Genomic DNA, 18,502 nt, shown 5'->3' on the forward strand with positions numbered 1-18,502 from the left:
TATAATAATAATCAGACGATTTCTCATAAATGATCACCACATAGTACATCGACTTGCTGGTAATAGGTATTTGTTGTAAAATGATAAACTTTCAGTAATTTGTAAACATATTTTCACCAATAAATAAGCACTCCACAATTATACCCCCTTCTCCTCGTATTCCATGATCGTTTTGAAAAGAAACATGAAAATTTCAGTGTTTTTTAACAACATTTTTTGGACTTAATATCTAGCTTTTTTTCCTTGGATTTTCCACCTAAATTAGTTGGCAAATGGCAACACACCTCTATGCAAGTTGCTTGTCGTATTCATTCGGCAATTGATTACTATATATACTTTATAAACTATTTTCCTAGCCGGCCAACATAACACCCTCCTATAAAATAAAAACACATTTTCCCTTAGTTTCAAGCATCACAAAATGGCTCTCTCCAACTTAAAATCTAACAGAACTCTTTCTTCATCACTCATCACAATCTTCATCATTTCCCTCTTCCTACAATACCACAATATCAAATCACAATCATCATGGCAATCACGACAAGTACCACGATCAGAAACCGTTGCTTTCAGCATAACGGAATTCGAGAAAGAAAATCCCGACATATTTTTAAGGGGTGACACCTCAATCTCCGACGGCATTTTAAGACTAACAAAAACTGACCAATCTGGTAAACCACTCCCTAATACCGTTGGACGTGCGACATACCTCACGCCAATTCATATTTGGGATAAAACTAGTGGAGAACTAGCTGATTTCTCCACTAGTTTCTCCTTTATCGTGAACACAAACGATTCAGATCTCCATGGAGACGGATTCGCTTTCTATCTGGGACCACTACATTTTGACGTACCAAAAAATTCAAGCGGAGGGTATCTTGGTCTTTTCGACCCAGAAAATGCATTTCCTCCATCCAAAACCCCAATATTAGCTATTGAATTTGATGGTTTTACAAATGAATGGGACCCTCCTTCATCATTTCAATCTCCTCACATTGGAATTGATGTTGGGTCAATTGTTTCCCTTGAATATGCACAATGGCCTATTAATTTTGTGCCAAGAAATGCTTTAGGAGAAGCTAACATAAACTATAACTCAGAGTCTAAAAGATTGAGTGTGTTTGTGGCTTATCCTGGGACTCAGTGGAATTCCACTAGGGTTTCAGTTGTTGTTGATCTAAGGAGTGTTTTGCCTGAATGGGTTAGAATAGGTTTCTCTGCAACTACAGGAGAACTGGTTGAAACACATGATATCATTAATTGGTCTTTTGAATCAGCCTTGTAATAACCAGTAACTCTTGAAGTTTGGGGAGTTAAATTATTACTTTCAATATTCATAACTTCAAAGCTCATTTGTGCCCATATGATAAGAACCGATATTTTATTCGTCCTTTTGTTAATTAAGCTTAAATTCAAACTAAAGTTGCCATGTCAGTATCATTAGCCATCAACTAACGTCAAAAATAGATATAGATAAGGGAGCGAGACAAAAGAGAGTGCTCGGATTGCTTCCCATCTCCACTTAAGAACAAATATAAGACTTCAGCACAGAAGCATTACCTCCTCCAAAATTCAATTCTTCCATTTCCAAGATGCATGATCAAGATATATCATACTCCAACTTGTGGGAGGCTTTTGGAATTAAATAAAAACAAGATAGAGTTTAGTTTGCTTGAGGATATAGAAGAGGAACACCATAATTTGCAGTAACTTGTAGTGCAAGCTATTGCTATCTTTGAGCTATTTTAGTTAGAAAGCTTCCATAACTATTTTCCTATATTCTTGGAAAGTTTTATCTTGTATGCTAGTGTGGAGTTTAGCCTAGTGTGATCCATCACTAAGATAGTATGAATACTTGTAAGCTTGCAAATTCACTCATTATGTGAGATTTCAATACAATTAATATACACTATGTTTTCTCTCATTTTTCTTTGTTTTCTATTCATCATTGATTCACTCAACATTAACACAAGCCACTTGGATTATTTAGAATGGAAGCTGTGTTGGCCCGTTGGTATAGTCAAATCTATTAACATTTTAAATGACAAATGGCTGCGCCTCGAAACGGTTTCAAAATCTTGATTTTGAAACCTACTCACTCAAATATTTTCCTTGAAACATTTTTATTGAAGAACAATGGTGGAACAATGAGACTATTGATGATCTGATTTACCTTTTAATTTGAAACAACTTAGATTAAGCAAATTCCTCTGCTAAAGAAGGATGTACCGCTATTATGGGTATCGAGAAGAAAAAAAGAAGAAGAGAAAAGAGTAAATTAAAAGCGAACTCAAACAACCCCTCTAAGAAGCAACAACATACATCCTCCGGTCACTATTATAAGCAAAATTTTACTTTTTAGGTTCATTCAATAGCAAAATTTTACTTTTTAGGTTCATTCAATAAATGATATATGTGGCCTATTTAATGAACCACATACATCATTTATTGAATGAACTTAAAAAGTAGATTTTTGCTTATAATAATGACCGGAGGGTGTATATTTTTTTTAGAACTAGTAGCAACAACATTAAATGTATAGCTCCGAAATATTTTTCCAACATCCTAATTTACCGTTGGTATAAGCTATTGGGACGGCATTTTGTTGTTGGTATGAGAATTATAATATACGGTAGCAAGTGTCCGTTGGTATAGGTTTTAAGACATATACAAACGGATGTTGGACATTTGCCAACGGTTTTTTGCCGTTGCGAAATGGAAAATTTCTTGTAGTGATAGTCTAGTCCATGGTAGAAAAGACTAATAAATAATATAGGCTTGATTGCACTTTTGGACCCCTATCTTTCCAAAAGTTGCGGTTATGGACCCCTAACTAATTTAAATACAAAACACCCCCCTATGTTTTGATTCTTTGGCAGTTTTAGACCCCGAGCCCATTGTTGACTCGGTCAACACTGACGTGGCACCCTAAGTGAGGTGCCATGTGTCAATTTTTTTTTTTTTTTTTGCCTTGGGGGTCCAAAACTACCAAAGAATCAAAACATAGGGGGCTGTTTTGTATTTAAATTAGTTAGGGGTCCATAACCGCAACTTTTGGAAAGATAGGGGATCCAAAAGTGCAATTAAGCCAATAATATATGGTACTATAAAGAATTTTTTATCATATTTTCCAAAATTGTTTGATTAAGGTATATATATGTCAAAATTTGCAATATGCGATAAAATAAATATGTAATTGTATCAATAATGTTCCTCATTGGCTATGAGACCTAACATTCACAATATTAACCATATCTCCTCGAACATTCACAGTATGGTTGAAACTTTATCAGTTTGCTTTCCTTTAGCTTCGAATGGCACTTTAACTTACCAAGTGGAACAATAACAATCACTCCAACATCATTCTTAATGTTGATGTTAGTTGTCTCGGCTCTCCTATTAGAGCTTGCTATGTCGGAGTCTTAAGAAATAATGTTGGGTTTTATTTATCAGGTTTCTCTTACTACATCCAACATTTGTCTGACATTCTTCATGCTAAGTTATTTGCTATTTCCAAGGGTCTGATGTTGGCCAGAGAGATGGACATCTCAAAGTTAGTTTGTTACTCATATTCTTTACATTGTATCATTCTTATTAAAGGTCCCAACATGATATTCCATGTCTATGTTGTTTTGATTCAAGACATCAAAGATCTTATTGAGCAAAGCAATGTCACAATTTGCCACACTCTTCCCGAGGGAAACCAATGTGCAGATTTTATGGCTAAACGTTGTGCTTCATCAGACATATAACTCCTCCTCCATAACTCTCCGCCAACAAATCGTTTGAGCCTCCTTAAAATTGACGCGGCTGCCACTTTCTTTTCTAGAAAGTAGTTTTTGTTCATTTTGTTTTTCTTTTTTCGTTTTGTTTGTTTGTTTTGGTTAGTCCTGTAACAAAAAAATGTTCCTCATTGGATAACCACTGGGTTACCTTAACAAAAAATAAATATACAACTAAGTGTGATAGATTAACGGAAAAATGTGCACACTATTGCTCGTCTTATTCCTACTTTTAGCTTATAAATGTAAGACAATTATATAACTGTAATAAAAAAATATAGGAAAAACATTTGCATTAAAATGTGACTTTTGGTGGTTTGAGATAAAACTCTTTTTGGTGTAAAAAAGAAGAAGAAACCTTTAGCAATTTTTTGTTTAATTTAAGAAAATGTCTAGTTCATGTTTAATAATGAAGAATATTTTTCTATAAAATCTAAAAATATTTTTTAAAAAAGGGGCAATTAAAGAGATAAAAAGAATAAAAAAAATAAACTTTAACAATGTCCGAGAGTTCTAACCCTAAAACGGATATTATAAATATGTGTTCTTATTTTTAAATTTTGGCATGTTAATCCTCTTTTTTTTTAAGGGAATGAGACTTTAATAATTTAAAGTTCAGTTTAAAGGTAATTAAACCCAAATAAGATTTGTTCTACAAACTCCAATTCTCGAATTCTTAAATGGAGCTCATTAGCCTTTAAACTCCAATTCTCGGTTTGAATCTTGATTGTTACTATCGTCACTCAAAGACACTCAAGATACGCACATCATAAGTAATATTTTAAATTATAAATGTTCCTCGTAGGAGTTTGTGTTAAGAGTCTCACATCAGATAGGAGATTGGCTGACAATGTGTTTATAAGTGGGGGTAATCCTAGTCATATCATATCCCAATTTTTGACCTAAGACCCTACATTCATACACCCTCTGATACGGAATATTATCTGACTTTTCACAGAAAAATTCGACAGAGAGGTACTTTAAAATACCTCATTTTTGGTTCGGTTTGAGGCCCGCGTTTTTGTTTTATTATTAGTCTTTTTTTATTTATTTATCTTTTTATTTTTATTATTTTTTATTTATTTTTATTTCCATATTTTAATTTATTTTTTATTTTGGTTTTATTTTGTTTTTCTATTTAGGTTATTTTATTTTATTTTATTTATTACTTAGAATAAGTCCAATAAAAATATGTTCAAGGTCCAAAACTTTTTTTGCTCCACGCCACAATCAGTGCAATGTCAACCTTTCCTCTTCCAAAAATCATCATCAAAACCTTTTAATCACCATAAAAAACCATTAAATCAGTTTTCCATTTTCATCAATCCCCTCAACTACAAATATAGCTTTCATTCCTCACTTTTACACACACCAAAAACCTCTTGAGTTGTCAAAGAGTTTCTCTCTCTTCTTTCTCCTTTAGCTTGTGTTGACGAGCTATTCTTTTCCACCTCTAATTATTTTTGTCTCTTCAGAAAAAGTCCGTTCGAAATTTTGTCCATTCGGGTACGTTTTTCCCTTCGTTTGTCCCTATCTTGTATTGTCTTGCATTTTATTTCTTTTTAGCATTTTTGCATTTCATTTTATTTCTATTTATTAATTACTCCCTCCGTTTTTTAATATAAGCAAAATTGACTTTTTAGGTTCATTCATTTAATGATGTATGTGGTCCATATTATGAACCACATGCATCATTAAATGAATGAATCTAAATATAAAGCATTTCCTTAAAAAAAAAAATACAACGTGGCATTTTTTTTAAGGGACAAAATGGGGCGGTTATAAAGATGAACATAGGTAGTTGTTTAATTAAAAAAATAATTCATTTAAATTAATAGGGTTAAAGTTGGAAGAAAATATAAAAAGCTACCAGCTATAAGCTAAAAAGTTACTTGAAATAGCTTTTCAAAAAACGCTATAAGCTCATGAAAAAAGCTTGTTACCAAACACGTCACGTTTTCATCTAACAAGCTTATAAGCTAATCCAACAAGCTATATGCTAGCTTTTTTGTGTTATCAAACACAGCCTTGATGTCCAAATATCTTAACATTTTTTTATTATACATTCATATTGTATTAACTTCAAAAAAAATTAAACATTCTTCTCTGGTTAGCTTCTCTCCATTCATTTAACACTTTTTCTTCACATCAATATTTTGTTAATTATTTTTTGTATACTTTTTCTTCACATCAATATTTGTTAATTAATTTTTGTAGGCTTAAATGCAATTTTACCCCCCTATTTTGATTGAATCTGAATTTCATCCCCCCTATTTTAAAACTCGGAATTTTACCCCCTCTATTTTGATTGAATCGGGATTTTGCCCCCCTTATTTTAAAACTCGGAATTTTACCCCCTCTATTTTATGTTTTTCAGAATTTTACCCCCTATTTTTAAATAAACAACCAAAAAATAATAGAAAAATAAAGAAACGATTAGAAAATATTAATTTGGTAAAAAAATATAAGGAAAAAAAACTAAAAAATAGAAAAACAATGAAATTACAAGAAAAAATTCAATTAAGAATACATGAAAAAACTAGTTTGCACCTCTAAATATTTTCTATTTTCATACTAGTTTTTTATTTTATTTTTAGAGATCATACTAGTTTTATGCATTTTTTTCTAGTATTTTTTATTCATTTTTTTAGTATTTTTTTGGTTTTATTTTTATTTTTTCATTAAAAACATTTAATACAAATAATTAATTATGTGGATAAAATAGGGGGAGGGGGCAAAATCCTGAAAAACATAAAATAGAGGGGGTAAAATTCCGAGTTTTAAAATAGGGGAGGAAAAATCCAGAATCAATAAAAATAGAGGGGGTAAAATTCCGAGTTTTAAAATAGAGGAGGTAAAATTCAGATTCAATCAAAATAGGGGGGTAAAATTGCATTATAGCCATTTTTGTATTATGATATTTTATGAAGGGTTTTGTATTATGAGTTAGTGACATATTTTTTTTTATTGATTTTATTGGCATGGGTCCAGTGAAAGAGACTTGAAGACTCGGAATGGTGTTACTTCCACTTAGAAACACAAATATCAGGTATATATTTACAAAACTCATACACTCATTTCATTACATTATTTATCACACTTTTTTTTTCTTTATCTTTCTTTTCCTTGCTACTAGCACTTGTGGTGTGAGAGAATCAAACTTTTTACTAAACTAAATAATAGTTCTACCAAGTAGTAACTCTATCAAGTTATTTCCTCAAAGAACTATGCTCCACTATGTGCTAAATCCATTTGCCATTGTCTTTCTAGAAAACAAAGTCAAAGATATTGACGTTTGGTAGTTTGTCATTTTTCTATTCTACAATGATTCCTTGACTCTTCTCAAATAACAAAACATGTTACTATATAATATTGCATGTATGTTGTCCATTTGTATTTCGTAGCTTCCAACTATAAAATATTAGGCTTAATTATAGTTTTGATCCCTCTATTTTCATTATTTTGCGAAATTGATCTCCTTATTTTAAAATTCGACAATTTTGATCTCTCTATCACATATTTTGTCTAAAATATTGTGATACGATATGTTTTAAATGAAATTTTTAAAGGAATTTTGTTACAATTTCATCGATATTAATCTTTTTCTATCTTCATATCATATTCCACTACATTTAAAATTTATCACATCCCATTTTTATAATTCAAATATATGATGGAAGGACTAAAACTGTCAAATTTTAAAATAAAGGAACCAATTCCAAAAAAAATGAAAATAGATGAGCAGATCTGCAATTAAGCCAAAATGCTATTACCATCTTTTCATTGATGTTCTTACATGTGTCAGAATATTATTATTAATGTAATACAATAATTTGTTTCCTCTCGTCAAAAAAACAAAAATACCCCTTCCATAATAAAATAAATTATCCAAAAATTCAAATGTTTTATGTCAAATATTTTACTAAATACATTGAAGTTATTGGATCTCTCGTTTGTTTATATGTTCTATATACGGATGAAATATGAAACAACTCATGACATCGGATTTTAAACATTCAATTAAAAATTAATATATTGTTTTATTTATTAATGTCGTATTTTATTTTATTTAAAATTAATTTAACATTTGAGAGATATATATTTTAAATGATTTTTTTAAGTTTATAGTTTATATGTTTTTTCTATAAAAATAAGTTCTTATGTTTTTAAAAAGATTGTGACTAATTTTCATTTAAGCGTTAACTAACAAATAAAACTAACTCACGGATTGGTCCGGTGATATTGGTTTGAGACTTTGGAATATGCTCCTCATCAAAGTCTCAAGTATTACATTTGGCCATCGAAAAAAAATTATATCACACTTAATATAAAAAGTAACAATAATTTAGCATCACACTTGAAGTAAAGGTCAATGTACATACATTCATATTGTGCTTGTTGAGGAATCTCAAATTCTCATTGAAAGATCACAAAAAAATTAATGGAGAACTGATTGTTATAGTTCACCAAACGCTTTTAAATGTCAAATAAGCCAAGATATACGAAAATGGAAATAACATTATTGATGGCTGCCCCCCTTTTTTTCTCTTAATCCTCTTCCTATATAATATATCTTTTAATAATTCAACCTCCTTGGCAACCACATCCAGTGTAAAGTATAGCATACAATGAGCATATATATATATATATATATATATATTTTTTTTTTTTGAAATAGGCATATATTTATATAGGTTTAAATATGTATTTCATCCTTGCAATTAGGGGTCGTTTTAATCCTTGCAAACTAGCCTTGCAATCATTAATCATTTAAAATTTCGTCCTCTGACCAACTTAATCACTGCCACGTCACTAATTTGATGACGTGCAAATCACAGACACACATGAAATTCCAATTTTGCCCTTAAGAAGAGGACAAAATATTGAAGAAAGAATTGGATAACCTAGGGGTAAAATTGGAATTTCATGCGTGGCAGTGATTGCCACGTCATCAAATTAGTGATGTAGCAGTGATTAAGTGGGGAGAGAGACTAAATTTTAAATGATTAAACAATGCAAGGGTAAATTGCCATGATTAGCGATTACAAGGACCAATTTTTAAACGACCCCTAATTGCAATGATGAAATACATATTTAAACCATTTATATATAGTACTGTCAAGTATTAGCTGATGCATGTTATTGGGTTACACATGATGGACTTTTCTGAGTATTTTTTTTGGGTGGTGTGAACTTTTCTGAGTATATAGAAACGACAAAAGTTATGGTGCATAAGGAAATCCTTATGCACCGTGCATAAACACTTCACAACCATCAGATCTAGTGTATACGTGTAATAATCATAGGCTTCTCAAACTACACCAAATCAAAATTCATTTGCTTCAAACATTTCTCTCACTAAAACATAAAGCTTTCCCTCTGTCTCTCTCTCTCTACAATTTTCAACATTCTGGAAAAGAAAACGAAGAACTCAAATGAGTCTTATCTCTTCCGGCCACACATGATGATTCCGGCGCGGTGGTTGCCGGCCAGAGGTGGCGGCGGCGCCGTACCTGAGAACCAAACTCACCCTTTTTAAAAACTAAAGCCATTTTTCAACATCCATTTTCGTTTTAAAGTCAAATCTGAACTCGGATCGCGCAAAAACACAACGAGAAGGAGTAGATCTAAAGATTAAAACACAAACGAAATTTTCTTTGCTTCACTTGTTGTTGAGCCGGTTCGCTCCTCTTCTTCCCTCGCGTTTTCTTCTTCTTCTTCGATCTAGTGGTGCTGTGTTGATTGCTGTATGTTACTGTTTCGTCACTATTTGTGTTCACGGTTTCAGATCTGAAGTTGTTATTGGATTCGAAATCTTTGTGATGTTAGAGGGATTTATGGCTGGGAAACTACTGGAAACCATTAAGTACATCTAATTGTTTTGTAGTACAACTCACATAAACCATTTCTTTCCTCCTCTCCAATTGTGTCAGTCCAAAACTGAATGATGGCAATGGCTCTAGGTCCTTAAACTTTTTCAACAACTGGAAACCATTAAGTACATCTAATGATTTTGGAGTACAATTCACAGAAACCATTTCCACAGCAAAACAGTTTTGGCATAGTTTTATACAAAACATACTATAATAAGGACATTTATGACTGTCATTCAACCAAATCAACACTCTGAAATCATCATTGAACTAAAATGATGATTTCCGCGGTTGTAGTGTTGTTTCGTTTTGTTTCGCTTGGGGGTGTAGGAAACAATTATGTTGGGCTACCGGTTAATGGACTGGGATTTATGCACGGTGCATAAGGATTTCCTTGTGCACCATAACCGCTCCTGCCTTTAATTATAGAAACGCTTTATTTTTTAAATAACTTTTTTCTAAATTAATTATATCCATTCCTAACTTTAATTATACTAAAATTGTAGCTTAAATTTTCCAAGGTGAGAAGTCATTGGGGTGCAAACTTCTCAATTGTTTTTGATATGGTGACAAGTCTCGTTTGGGGAGAGTTGCGTGATTTTTTTAGCGGTGACTTCTTACCTTGTCGTTGTTTTAACCATTATTTTTCAATATGACATCTTAACACAATTATAAGATATCTTAACCATTATTTTGATAACAATGTTATTTATTTTCAATATGTTTATATTCTACATAAGGTAATGAAGAAATAATCTTGTTATAATAGACTCTGCCGGAGATCGAGGAGCACACTCCTAAGTCCTAAGTTAATATCACCAGACCAACCTAAGTAGGTTACTCATGTTAATAATTTAACTAATATGAAAGATGAGATGACATGATTAACTAACTTATCATTTATTAAACATTAAATTAAGATAAGATATGATAATTTATTAAACATTAGAATATAAGAATATGCTTATGGTAAATAGATAATCGAATGATTTAATTCAGGTGGTTAATGAATTTTTAACAAAGAACGAATCTCTCAAAAAAACTCAATTTTTATCTCTAGATGAACAACTTTTTATCATACTTTACTTAAAGTGGGTTTGGGTCCTTCCATATGGTCGTAAAATGACCATTAATTTACTTTAGTTAAAAAATTAACCAATTCTCAAATTCAAAATAGAAAAAGTTTATCAAAATTAATTAATTCAAAGCCTCAGATTCTGCGGTCCTTTGTAAAACTACAGAAAAACATTCATTAGTAAAAAAACCTTTTTCCCTATATATATCAATCATCAATGATAATACTATTAAGTCGACCTTTGATCTTTATTCAAAAAAAAAAAAAAAAGTCGACCTTTGATCCAATCTTAATTATAGTCGTTGTTTTTTTTTGAGAGGTTTAATTATAGTCGTTGTCAAACTTTTTTCTATGTATGAAAAAGCTTTATAATTTTTTTGCTAAAGTTGGTCATGGAACCTTAGTCTTTTTATATAATAATATATGAGGTCATTCCCTTTGCCTAGTGTAAATGCTTGCACGTGTTCGATTTGAAAATGTGCTTATATATTGAGGTTCTATAGAGATTTCTATCTTTCATAAATTCATAGTAATGCATGCATTGCAATTTGCATAGGAATATAAAAAAACAATTCCAATAGCTAGCAAATAAACTTGATCAGCTTGATTTCATTCTTGGTTTTATCACAACTTTGTTGATCATTATCAAGGTTTCTTAGTTTGTGTCTTTCAGGATATATATATATATATATAACTTATGTTTTACCATTATAGAAGAGTTATGTATCAAAATTTATGTTGGCATTCTTTGTAATGAAGTTTTCAAATTATTTTCAGGTTCATATTATTTAAAGATGAAGATGAACATGAGTGGAAGGGTTCTCTTGTTGTGGTGGTACATAATGGCTTTGCAACTTTGTTTCACGTTTGGTTCCTATTTAGAATATATCTCATTCAGGTTTTCCATATTTCTTAATCTTTCTTTTTTTAATTGTCATATTTTGCTTGATCTTGTTTCTTTCTTTAGTTATACAACAATGTTGCTTTCATTTTGATTGAGACGGATAAAATCAAAAGGTAAGAGCATTTAAAAGAAAGACATTCCTCTTAAGAGTTTTAAAAAACGGTCACACTAACAATTGCGATGGCATCGTGATTTTAGATATTGTAGAGAATCACAATCAAATGTGGTTGATACAACCTCATTCGTGATTGTGGTTCAATTTCAACAACCACTACATTACGGTTCAGATTGTAGCCGCTGACCTTTATTTAAAAATGCTATATTGTTACTTATTTATCTTCCTTCCAAGAATAGAGAAGGATTGCATAAAGAGAGAAAGAACATCCAATAAAATAGAAGAGTCATGGTATTAGTATATGGTGGTTTCCCATGTCTTCTAAGAAAAAAAAATTAAGCTTAAGAATTTCATGTCCTTTATTTTAGATTTTTTTATGGTTCCACCTGCATGCAACGTTTCACTTGTATTCCTTTATTTATCTTCTATTTTTTTTTTTTTTTTGTGGTGATGAATTTACAAATTTATTAGTTAACAAGTTTTCATCCAAATATTCCCCTGCACCATCTGACAGTGTGTGTCCATATATATAATTGAGATATTTCATTTGATTTCACTCAAATAAAAACTATTTTACTTGTCAAATCATTGCAGTTAAACAAATATAAGAATGGTGAGTGTATGTGTCCTTATATTAATTTAAATTAATAAATTACTATGTATTAAATTTGTTATATATTTTAACTGTTTGTATAAATTTAGAAAGAAAGCTTTTATTTTATTGCTTTAAAAATAAAGTCATTAAATATGTACTAGGAATATTTCCAAGTGCAAATATCGTTATTCTGTCACTTCAAGGGGTGGATCTCTCTGTTTGTCTTAGATTCCAATATTCCAATATAGGTTGCTAAAAAGGGTATTTTATTTAAAGGGAAATTGGAGGCAAAAGAAGCATTCCCTACAACTAATAAGAAAAGAAAATTGAACCCTTCCCGTAATTAAAATATCTAATATTTTTGTGGTGCTCAAATTGTCCTTTTTGTGTATTTGTCCTATTGTTTCTCCCTTTCCTATTGTTACATTTTTTTAATTTATTTTTACTCATTTTCCTTGCATTGTTTCCACTTGCAGAAGAAGCGTAAGAGGATTGCCTAATGCTCAATCTTCAGTCACTATAAATCGTCAAAATTCTCAGCAGGTTAATTATATACTAACTACTAGTGAAGAAATATTTTGATTGGTTATTTTTAACTATAAACATATTAATGTGGTTGCATTGTAAATCTTTATATTGCTGGAAAAATCCAACGAACATGGTCGCAATCGCACTTGCAATGTCGTTGTAGAAACGTTTAAATTTGTTACTTTGCAGCCACAATTGTGACTTCGAACTGCGATTCAAATATAGTTCATTAAAAAAAATTATTCGAAAGAAGATCTAAAAGGAAAAACTATTATTCTAATTCTCTTAAATGATTTTCAGGTGGTGATTAGCAATGGCATCATGTCCCTTACTTTGGCAAATCCAGGGGGGTATGTCTTAGGAATATCATATGCTGGAATGGAAAATGTACTTGAAGCTGGAAATGAAGCTGATGATAGAGGGTATCTATTTCTTATTAAATAAACTCTATTCAATTTGAGACTTAATTTCTACAAGCATCCATTAATATATATGACACAAAAATATGATACATTGACACAATTATGCTTTGTTATTATTAATAGGTACTTTGACGTTGTTTTTGGCAAAACATTTCAAAGGTATAATGATATAATTTAATTGTTTGGCATGTTATTCTATTGATAATTTGATACACTAATGATGTTTTAAATTTATAACAAACTTAATAGAAGAGACTAATTTATAATTGAAATTACCATTGCAGAGTTCATGGGACAAGTTTCTCAGTCGTAACACAAAACGAGCATATAGTGGAGGTTTCATTTTTAAGGGCATGGAGTTCTTCTATGGGTGTCTCAAGTGTCCCTATAAACATAGACCAAAGGTGAAATCCTAGTCCCAATTATTTGGCACTGTTTGTGAAATTTAATTATGAACATGTTTCTTGGTTTTGATGATTAATAATAATTCTTTGTTTGAAAAAATATATTTTTATAGGTATATAGTGAGAAAAGGCGATTCTGGATTTTACACTTACGTGGTATTTGAACGACCAAAAGGATTCCCTGCTATTAAAGTTGATCAAATAAGGACCGTTTTTAAACCTAAGGAAGCCAGGTAACTAACTTGAGTATCAAAAAGTGTTCAATGAAAGAAAATAATTTCTTTTTATTTTTTAAAACCAAATATTAGCTCTTGTTATACAAGTGAAACCTATTGAACTCTTAAGTTTTAGGTTTTTTTGAATAAGAAGGTTAACATTTTGAAAGAGAGATAAAAAAACACAATATATGCTTAACTAATGAAGAACCAATGATGCATGTAGCTTCAACTATATGGCCATATCAGATATTAGGCAAAGAAGAATGGCATCAATGAAAGATAGAGATGATGGTCAAAAACTGGCTTATCCTGAAGCTGTTCTCTTAACACGTCCATCTAATCCACAATTTAAGGGAGAGGTAACCATAAATAAATAGGTTTATGCTTTATTTTTGGGTGCCATTTCTACTCAATTTGGTACATAGTTATAAATTCGATTTTAAAAAGCATGGGAATAAATTTATGAATGGTTTGTGTTGCACTTAGGTTGATGATAAATATCAATACTCCGTTGAGAATCAATACAATCAAGTTAATGGATGGATTACCGCAGATTCTGAAAAACCCGTGGGTTTTTGGATCATAACACCGAGTAATGAGTTCCGTAATGGTGGGCCCGTTAAGCAAGATCTCACATCTCATGTTGGCCCAATTTGCCTCTCTGTAAGTTCAACACATGTTGCTCAATCTCGAAAGGAAATAAAAAAAGTTGATCGGAAGATAGATTTCGATAGACTTTAATAAAACTAAATAAACTAATCAATAGATATATTCCGATAAATTGAAGACTTTTTTTGTATCAAAGAAGGGTCTAAAAAGTCGCACTCAAATTTGACTCTTACTTATCGCCCGTTTATTTTTGGTTTTTCATGTTTCCAATTTAACCGATAAAATAAAAATTTGAGAATGTATTATAAAAGTTAAAAAAAAAAAATGCAATTATGTGTGTGTAGATGTTTGTAAGCACCCACTATGCTGGTAAAGACGTAGCCATCCAATTTCAACAAGGAGAGACTCATAAAAAGGTTTTCGGGCCTATCTTTGTTTACTTGAATTCTGCTCCAAGTAAAGATCAATTTAAATCTCTATGGTCAGATGCTAAACAAAAGGTCAATATTTCTCTTACAATCATCTATGATTTATTTGTTTCCATTTCTTAGTATGCAATGACATACTTAATTGTTCTTTGATTAATCAGCTATCGAATGAACTCAAAAGTTGGCCTTATAATTTTATTCAATCAAAAGATTTCATTCCACCTAATCAACGTGGAACCCTAACCGGACATTTACAAGTCCAAGACGGGTAAACATTAACGAATTTTGTTTATGTAAAATGAACTATACACACACACACACACACACTCGATGTGAGCTGAATTTCTTGCTTTACCATATTCATTAGGGGCGGCAAATCTCAAAATGCTAAGAATGCATACATTGGTCTAGCTTTGCCTGGGGATGCAGGATCATGGCAGAGAGAAAGCAAGGTAAATTTGAAATTTGATTTAAACTTTGAAGAAATATTTATATGTATGTAACTAAAAAAGTTTTGAATTATATACAAATTCACAGGGATATCAATTTTGGATTAGAGCAGACCAAAACGGAAACTTTGTTATAAAAAACATTGTACCTGGGTCATACAACTTGTTTGCATGGGTTCCTGGCTACATTGGAGATTACAAATATAATTCTCCAATTACAATTAAACCAGGTAAATTTTGCAAATAAATTTCCAATAAGTCACCGAAAAATTATTATTAAAGACGTGATTAGTTAATATGTTAGTTAATAGTTTGTTATGATTAGTTAGTTATTAATTTACTAACTAATTACATCTCTAATGAAGTTAGAAAATTTATATTGTGACTGTTTTTGGTTCTTACCCAAAGTAATTATAACTATATTGCATTAGAAAATGACTTTGTAATAATGTGTATATATGTAGGAGGCACCATCAACTTGAATTCGCTTGTTTATAATCCTCCAAGAAATGGCCCAACTGTATGGGAAATTGGCATTCCAGATCGCTCAGCTGGAGAATTTTTTGTACCAAAGCCTTACTCTAACCTCTTGAACAGATTATTCACGAATGACATCCCAGACCAGTTAGTCTCTAAACCATTATCGAATAATTTGACTCGCTTTGCATCTACTACCTCTGTCCCAAATTATAAGCTTATTTCACTTTCCCCTAACTCGATGAAATATATATTCTATGATAGGTTTAGGCAATATGGAATATGGAGCCGTTACAGCGATTTATATCCAACTCAGGATCTTGTTTACACAGTTGGTGTTAGTAACTATCGAAAGGATTGGTTTTATGCTCATGTTCCCAGGTAATTAATTTTCTGTTGATTTGTTGTTATAATAATTGTCTTGTTTAAGTTCCATTTATTGGTCTAAACTTCAATTATATATGCAGGAGCACAGGAAATAATAAATTTCAAGCAACCACATGGAAGATTATATTTGAACATGGTGCTGTAATAAGTGGAAACTACACATTACAACTTGCCCTAGCAAGTGCCTCTAATGCTGAAGTGCAGGTACATTAAATATGTTTTATTCAATACAATATCTAACCCTAAATATATTTTCAGTCCTTGAAATACGGTAGTTTTTGCTTTTGGTCCTTTAAAATAATTTCATTATCTTGTTATCTTTGTTTTTGAAAATGATCACGCGCAATTGATCCCTCTCTAAGATGCGTGTCAGTCATGTATGTCTATGTGGCAAACATAGTCGAGTGCTATGTAAGCCACAAAGAAAGTTTTACCAATAAAGTATACACCGATGTAAGTTATTTGATATTCACAATATTAATATATACTTGTATTTTTTTGGATGATGTGTGATTAGGTTTGGTTCAATAACATGAATGCCAATACTCCCTACTTCACAACAAAGAGAATAGGAGATGATAATGCCATACCAAGGCATGGAATCCATGGATTATATTGGTTGTTTACCATAGAAGTACCTAGTATTCATTTGGTAAAAGGAAAAAATACAGTATTTTTGAGACAATCAAGATTTGACTCATTTTGGCAAGGAGTTCTATATGATTATATCCGGTTAGAGAGTCCTCCAACAACCAAGTTGAAAGTGTGATTCTTGCAGTATTGAAGGAAAATTTACTTGGAAGTGTGACTGCTTGACTAGGAATAAATTATCTTCTCTTATTTAAATTATGGAATAATTTGCTAGAAAGCATAGATTTTAGGAAAATAATAAAGCTGGTCATTGTATATAATCAAAAGTCTGTTATTAGTTGTATTGTGTACATATACGTATTAAAGAATAAAATTGATGTTTTTAGTTTTGTGCTTATATTTCATTATGTTATTATTATCAATCGCAACAAAGTTGTTAAAATTGTGAGTTAACTTGTGAAAATCGTACGGTTTCATAAACAAGTATATGTATCAATTTAGAGTTGATCTCGTTAAAAACTTGAATTTCAATAAAATTGAAATGATACAGAGTTCGGTTGGATGGACTTGACAAACTTGGGTAAAATTGCACAAAATTTTGATCATAATTTTTTATCTTTATTTTTCATTCGGTTCTCTTTGTTCTTTGTTATTTTCATTGTCGCTTTTTGTTTTATAATAGTGTAGAAATATTAAAATATTGATGCATTTATTGCATTCTACAAGTATATATGAAAATATCAATTTGAACGAGTCGAACTTATGAATCGATTTCAAACAAAAACAAGCTTATTTAAATTCTTGTTTCTAATTCTATATAAGCCATATGTGTTTCGGAGCCAAGGGTTCAAAATTTTGAAGAGAAAAAGGTGTTTTTGAAGCGGAAGAACTAGAGAACCGGTGGGAGACCATCAAAACTCATAGTCCCACTTCCAATCTATGTAATGAATCCTTCTTTTCTATTAGTTATGAGTAACTAATTTCCTTGTGGTTAAGCCTGCGATGAATCTTTTGTAAGCTATATGACCATGTAATTTGTATGGACATTCTTGAATATCATTGAAGATCTAGTCTTGTTCAGATTTCCTTGAATGTAATGCCTTATATATGTTTATGATTAACTACTAGCCCTAGCTTCTTAACTGTATGAATTGATCATAGACATTGAATAACAACTAGTCATAGCCTTTGAATGTGACCTAGGTAATCTGATTAACTTAACTGGTTAAGCTATAGATAGACAACTCTTAAGTTATGATTTATAGATTAACGAACGACTAAAACCTCCAACATTTTTTAATTCACTTAAGAGATTAAGGGATTGTGACTTTAGGGGAGAGTTCTAAGTCAAGAGATTGATTTAAACTACTTTGTTAATTTATCGTTAGACTATGGAAAGAATGATAAGAAAGAGGTGCAAATTATCATATAACAAGCATTAGAGGATTTAGTGAACTTAATCATTCTCCACATTAAATTTATAAAACCAACTTTGACTACACTTTTTCTATTAGTTAATGTTATCAAATTAAACTATTTGCCTTGTGCAACCCCCAAATTTTATACATCATTTATAACGATGAAATTACTAAATAAAAATTAACAACAATACTTGTGGATACAAATTTAATATTATTACTTCGTT

The 18,502-nt window shown here is 31.0% G+C and overlaps 2 protein-coding genes across 2 annotated transcripts; both read left to right on the forward strand.

The window, feature by feature from the left end:
* Positions 1 to 416: 416 nt before the first annotated feature.
* On the forward strand, positions 417 to 1,921 carry LOC11405785 (lectin 10-like). The gene has a single exon (NM_001424619.1). It carries the CDS (start codon positions 422 to 424, stop codon positions 1,283 to 1,285), a length of 864 nt encoding a protein of 287 aa, NP_001411548.1. The 5' UTR covers positions 417 to 421; the 3' UTR covers positions 1,286 to 1,921.
* Positions 1,922 to 11,186: 9,265 nt separating this feature from the next.
* Positions 11,187 to 17,254, forward strand: LOC11405460 (rhamnogalacturonate lyase B). Its single transcript, XM_003612923.4, has 17 exons — positions 11,187 to 11,380; positions 11,508 to 11,628; positions 12,821 to 12,887; positions 13,173 to 13,294; positions 13,418 to 13,453; positions 13,579 to 13,698; positions 13,812 to 13,931; positions 14,140 to 14,275; positions 14,403 to 14,579; positions 14,870 to 15,025; positions 15,115 to 15,221; positions 15,321 to 15,405; positions 15,491 to 15,632; positions 15,867 to 16,026; positions 16,144 to 16,260; positions 16,347 to 16,470; positions 16,784 to 17,254. Exons 2-17 carry the CDS (start codon positions 11,525 to 11,527, stop codon positions 17,033 to 17,035), a joined length of 2,025 nt encoding a protein of 674 aa, XP_003612971.3. The 5' UTR covers positions 11,187 to 11,380; positions 11,508 to 11,524; the 3' UTR covers positions 17,036 to 17,254.
* The last annotated feature ends 1,248 nt before the right edge of the window (positions 17,255 to 18,502 follow it).

The sequence above is a fragment of the Medicago truncatula genome, chromosome 5, assembly GCF_003473485.1.
Source record: "Medicago truncatula cultivar Jemalong A17 chromosome 5, MtrunA17r5.0-ANR, whole genome shotgun sequence".
Taxonomy (NCBI): domain Eukaryota; kingdom Viridiplantae; phylum Streptophyta; class Magnoliopsida; order Fabales; family Fabaceae; genus Medicago; species Medicago truncatula.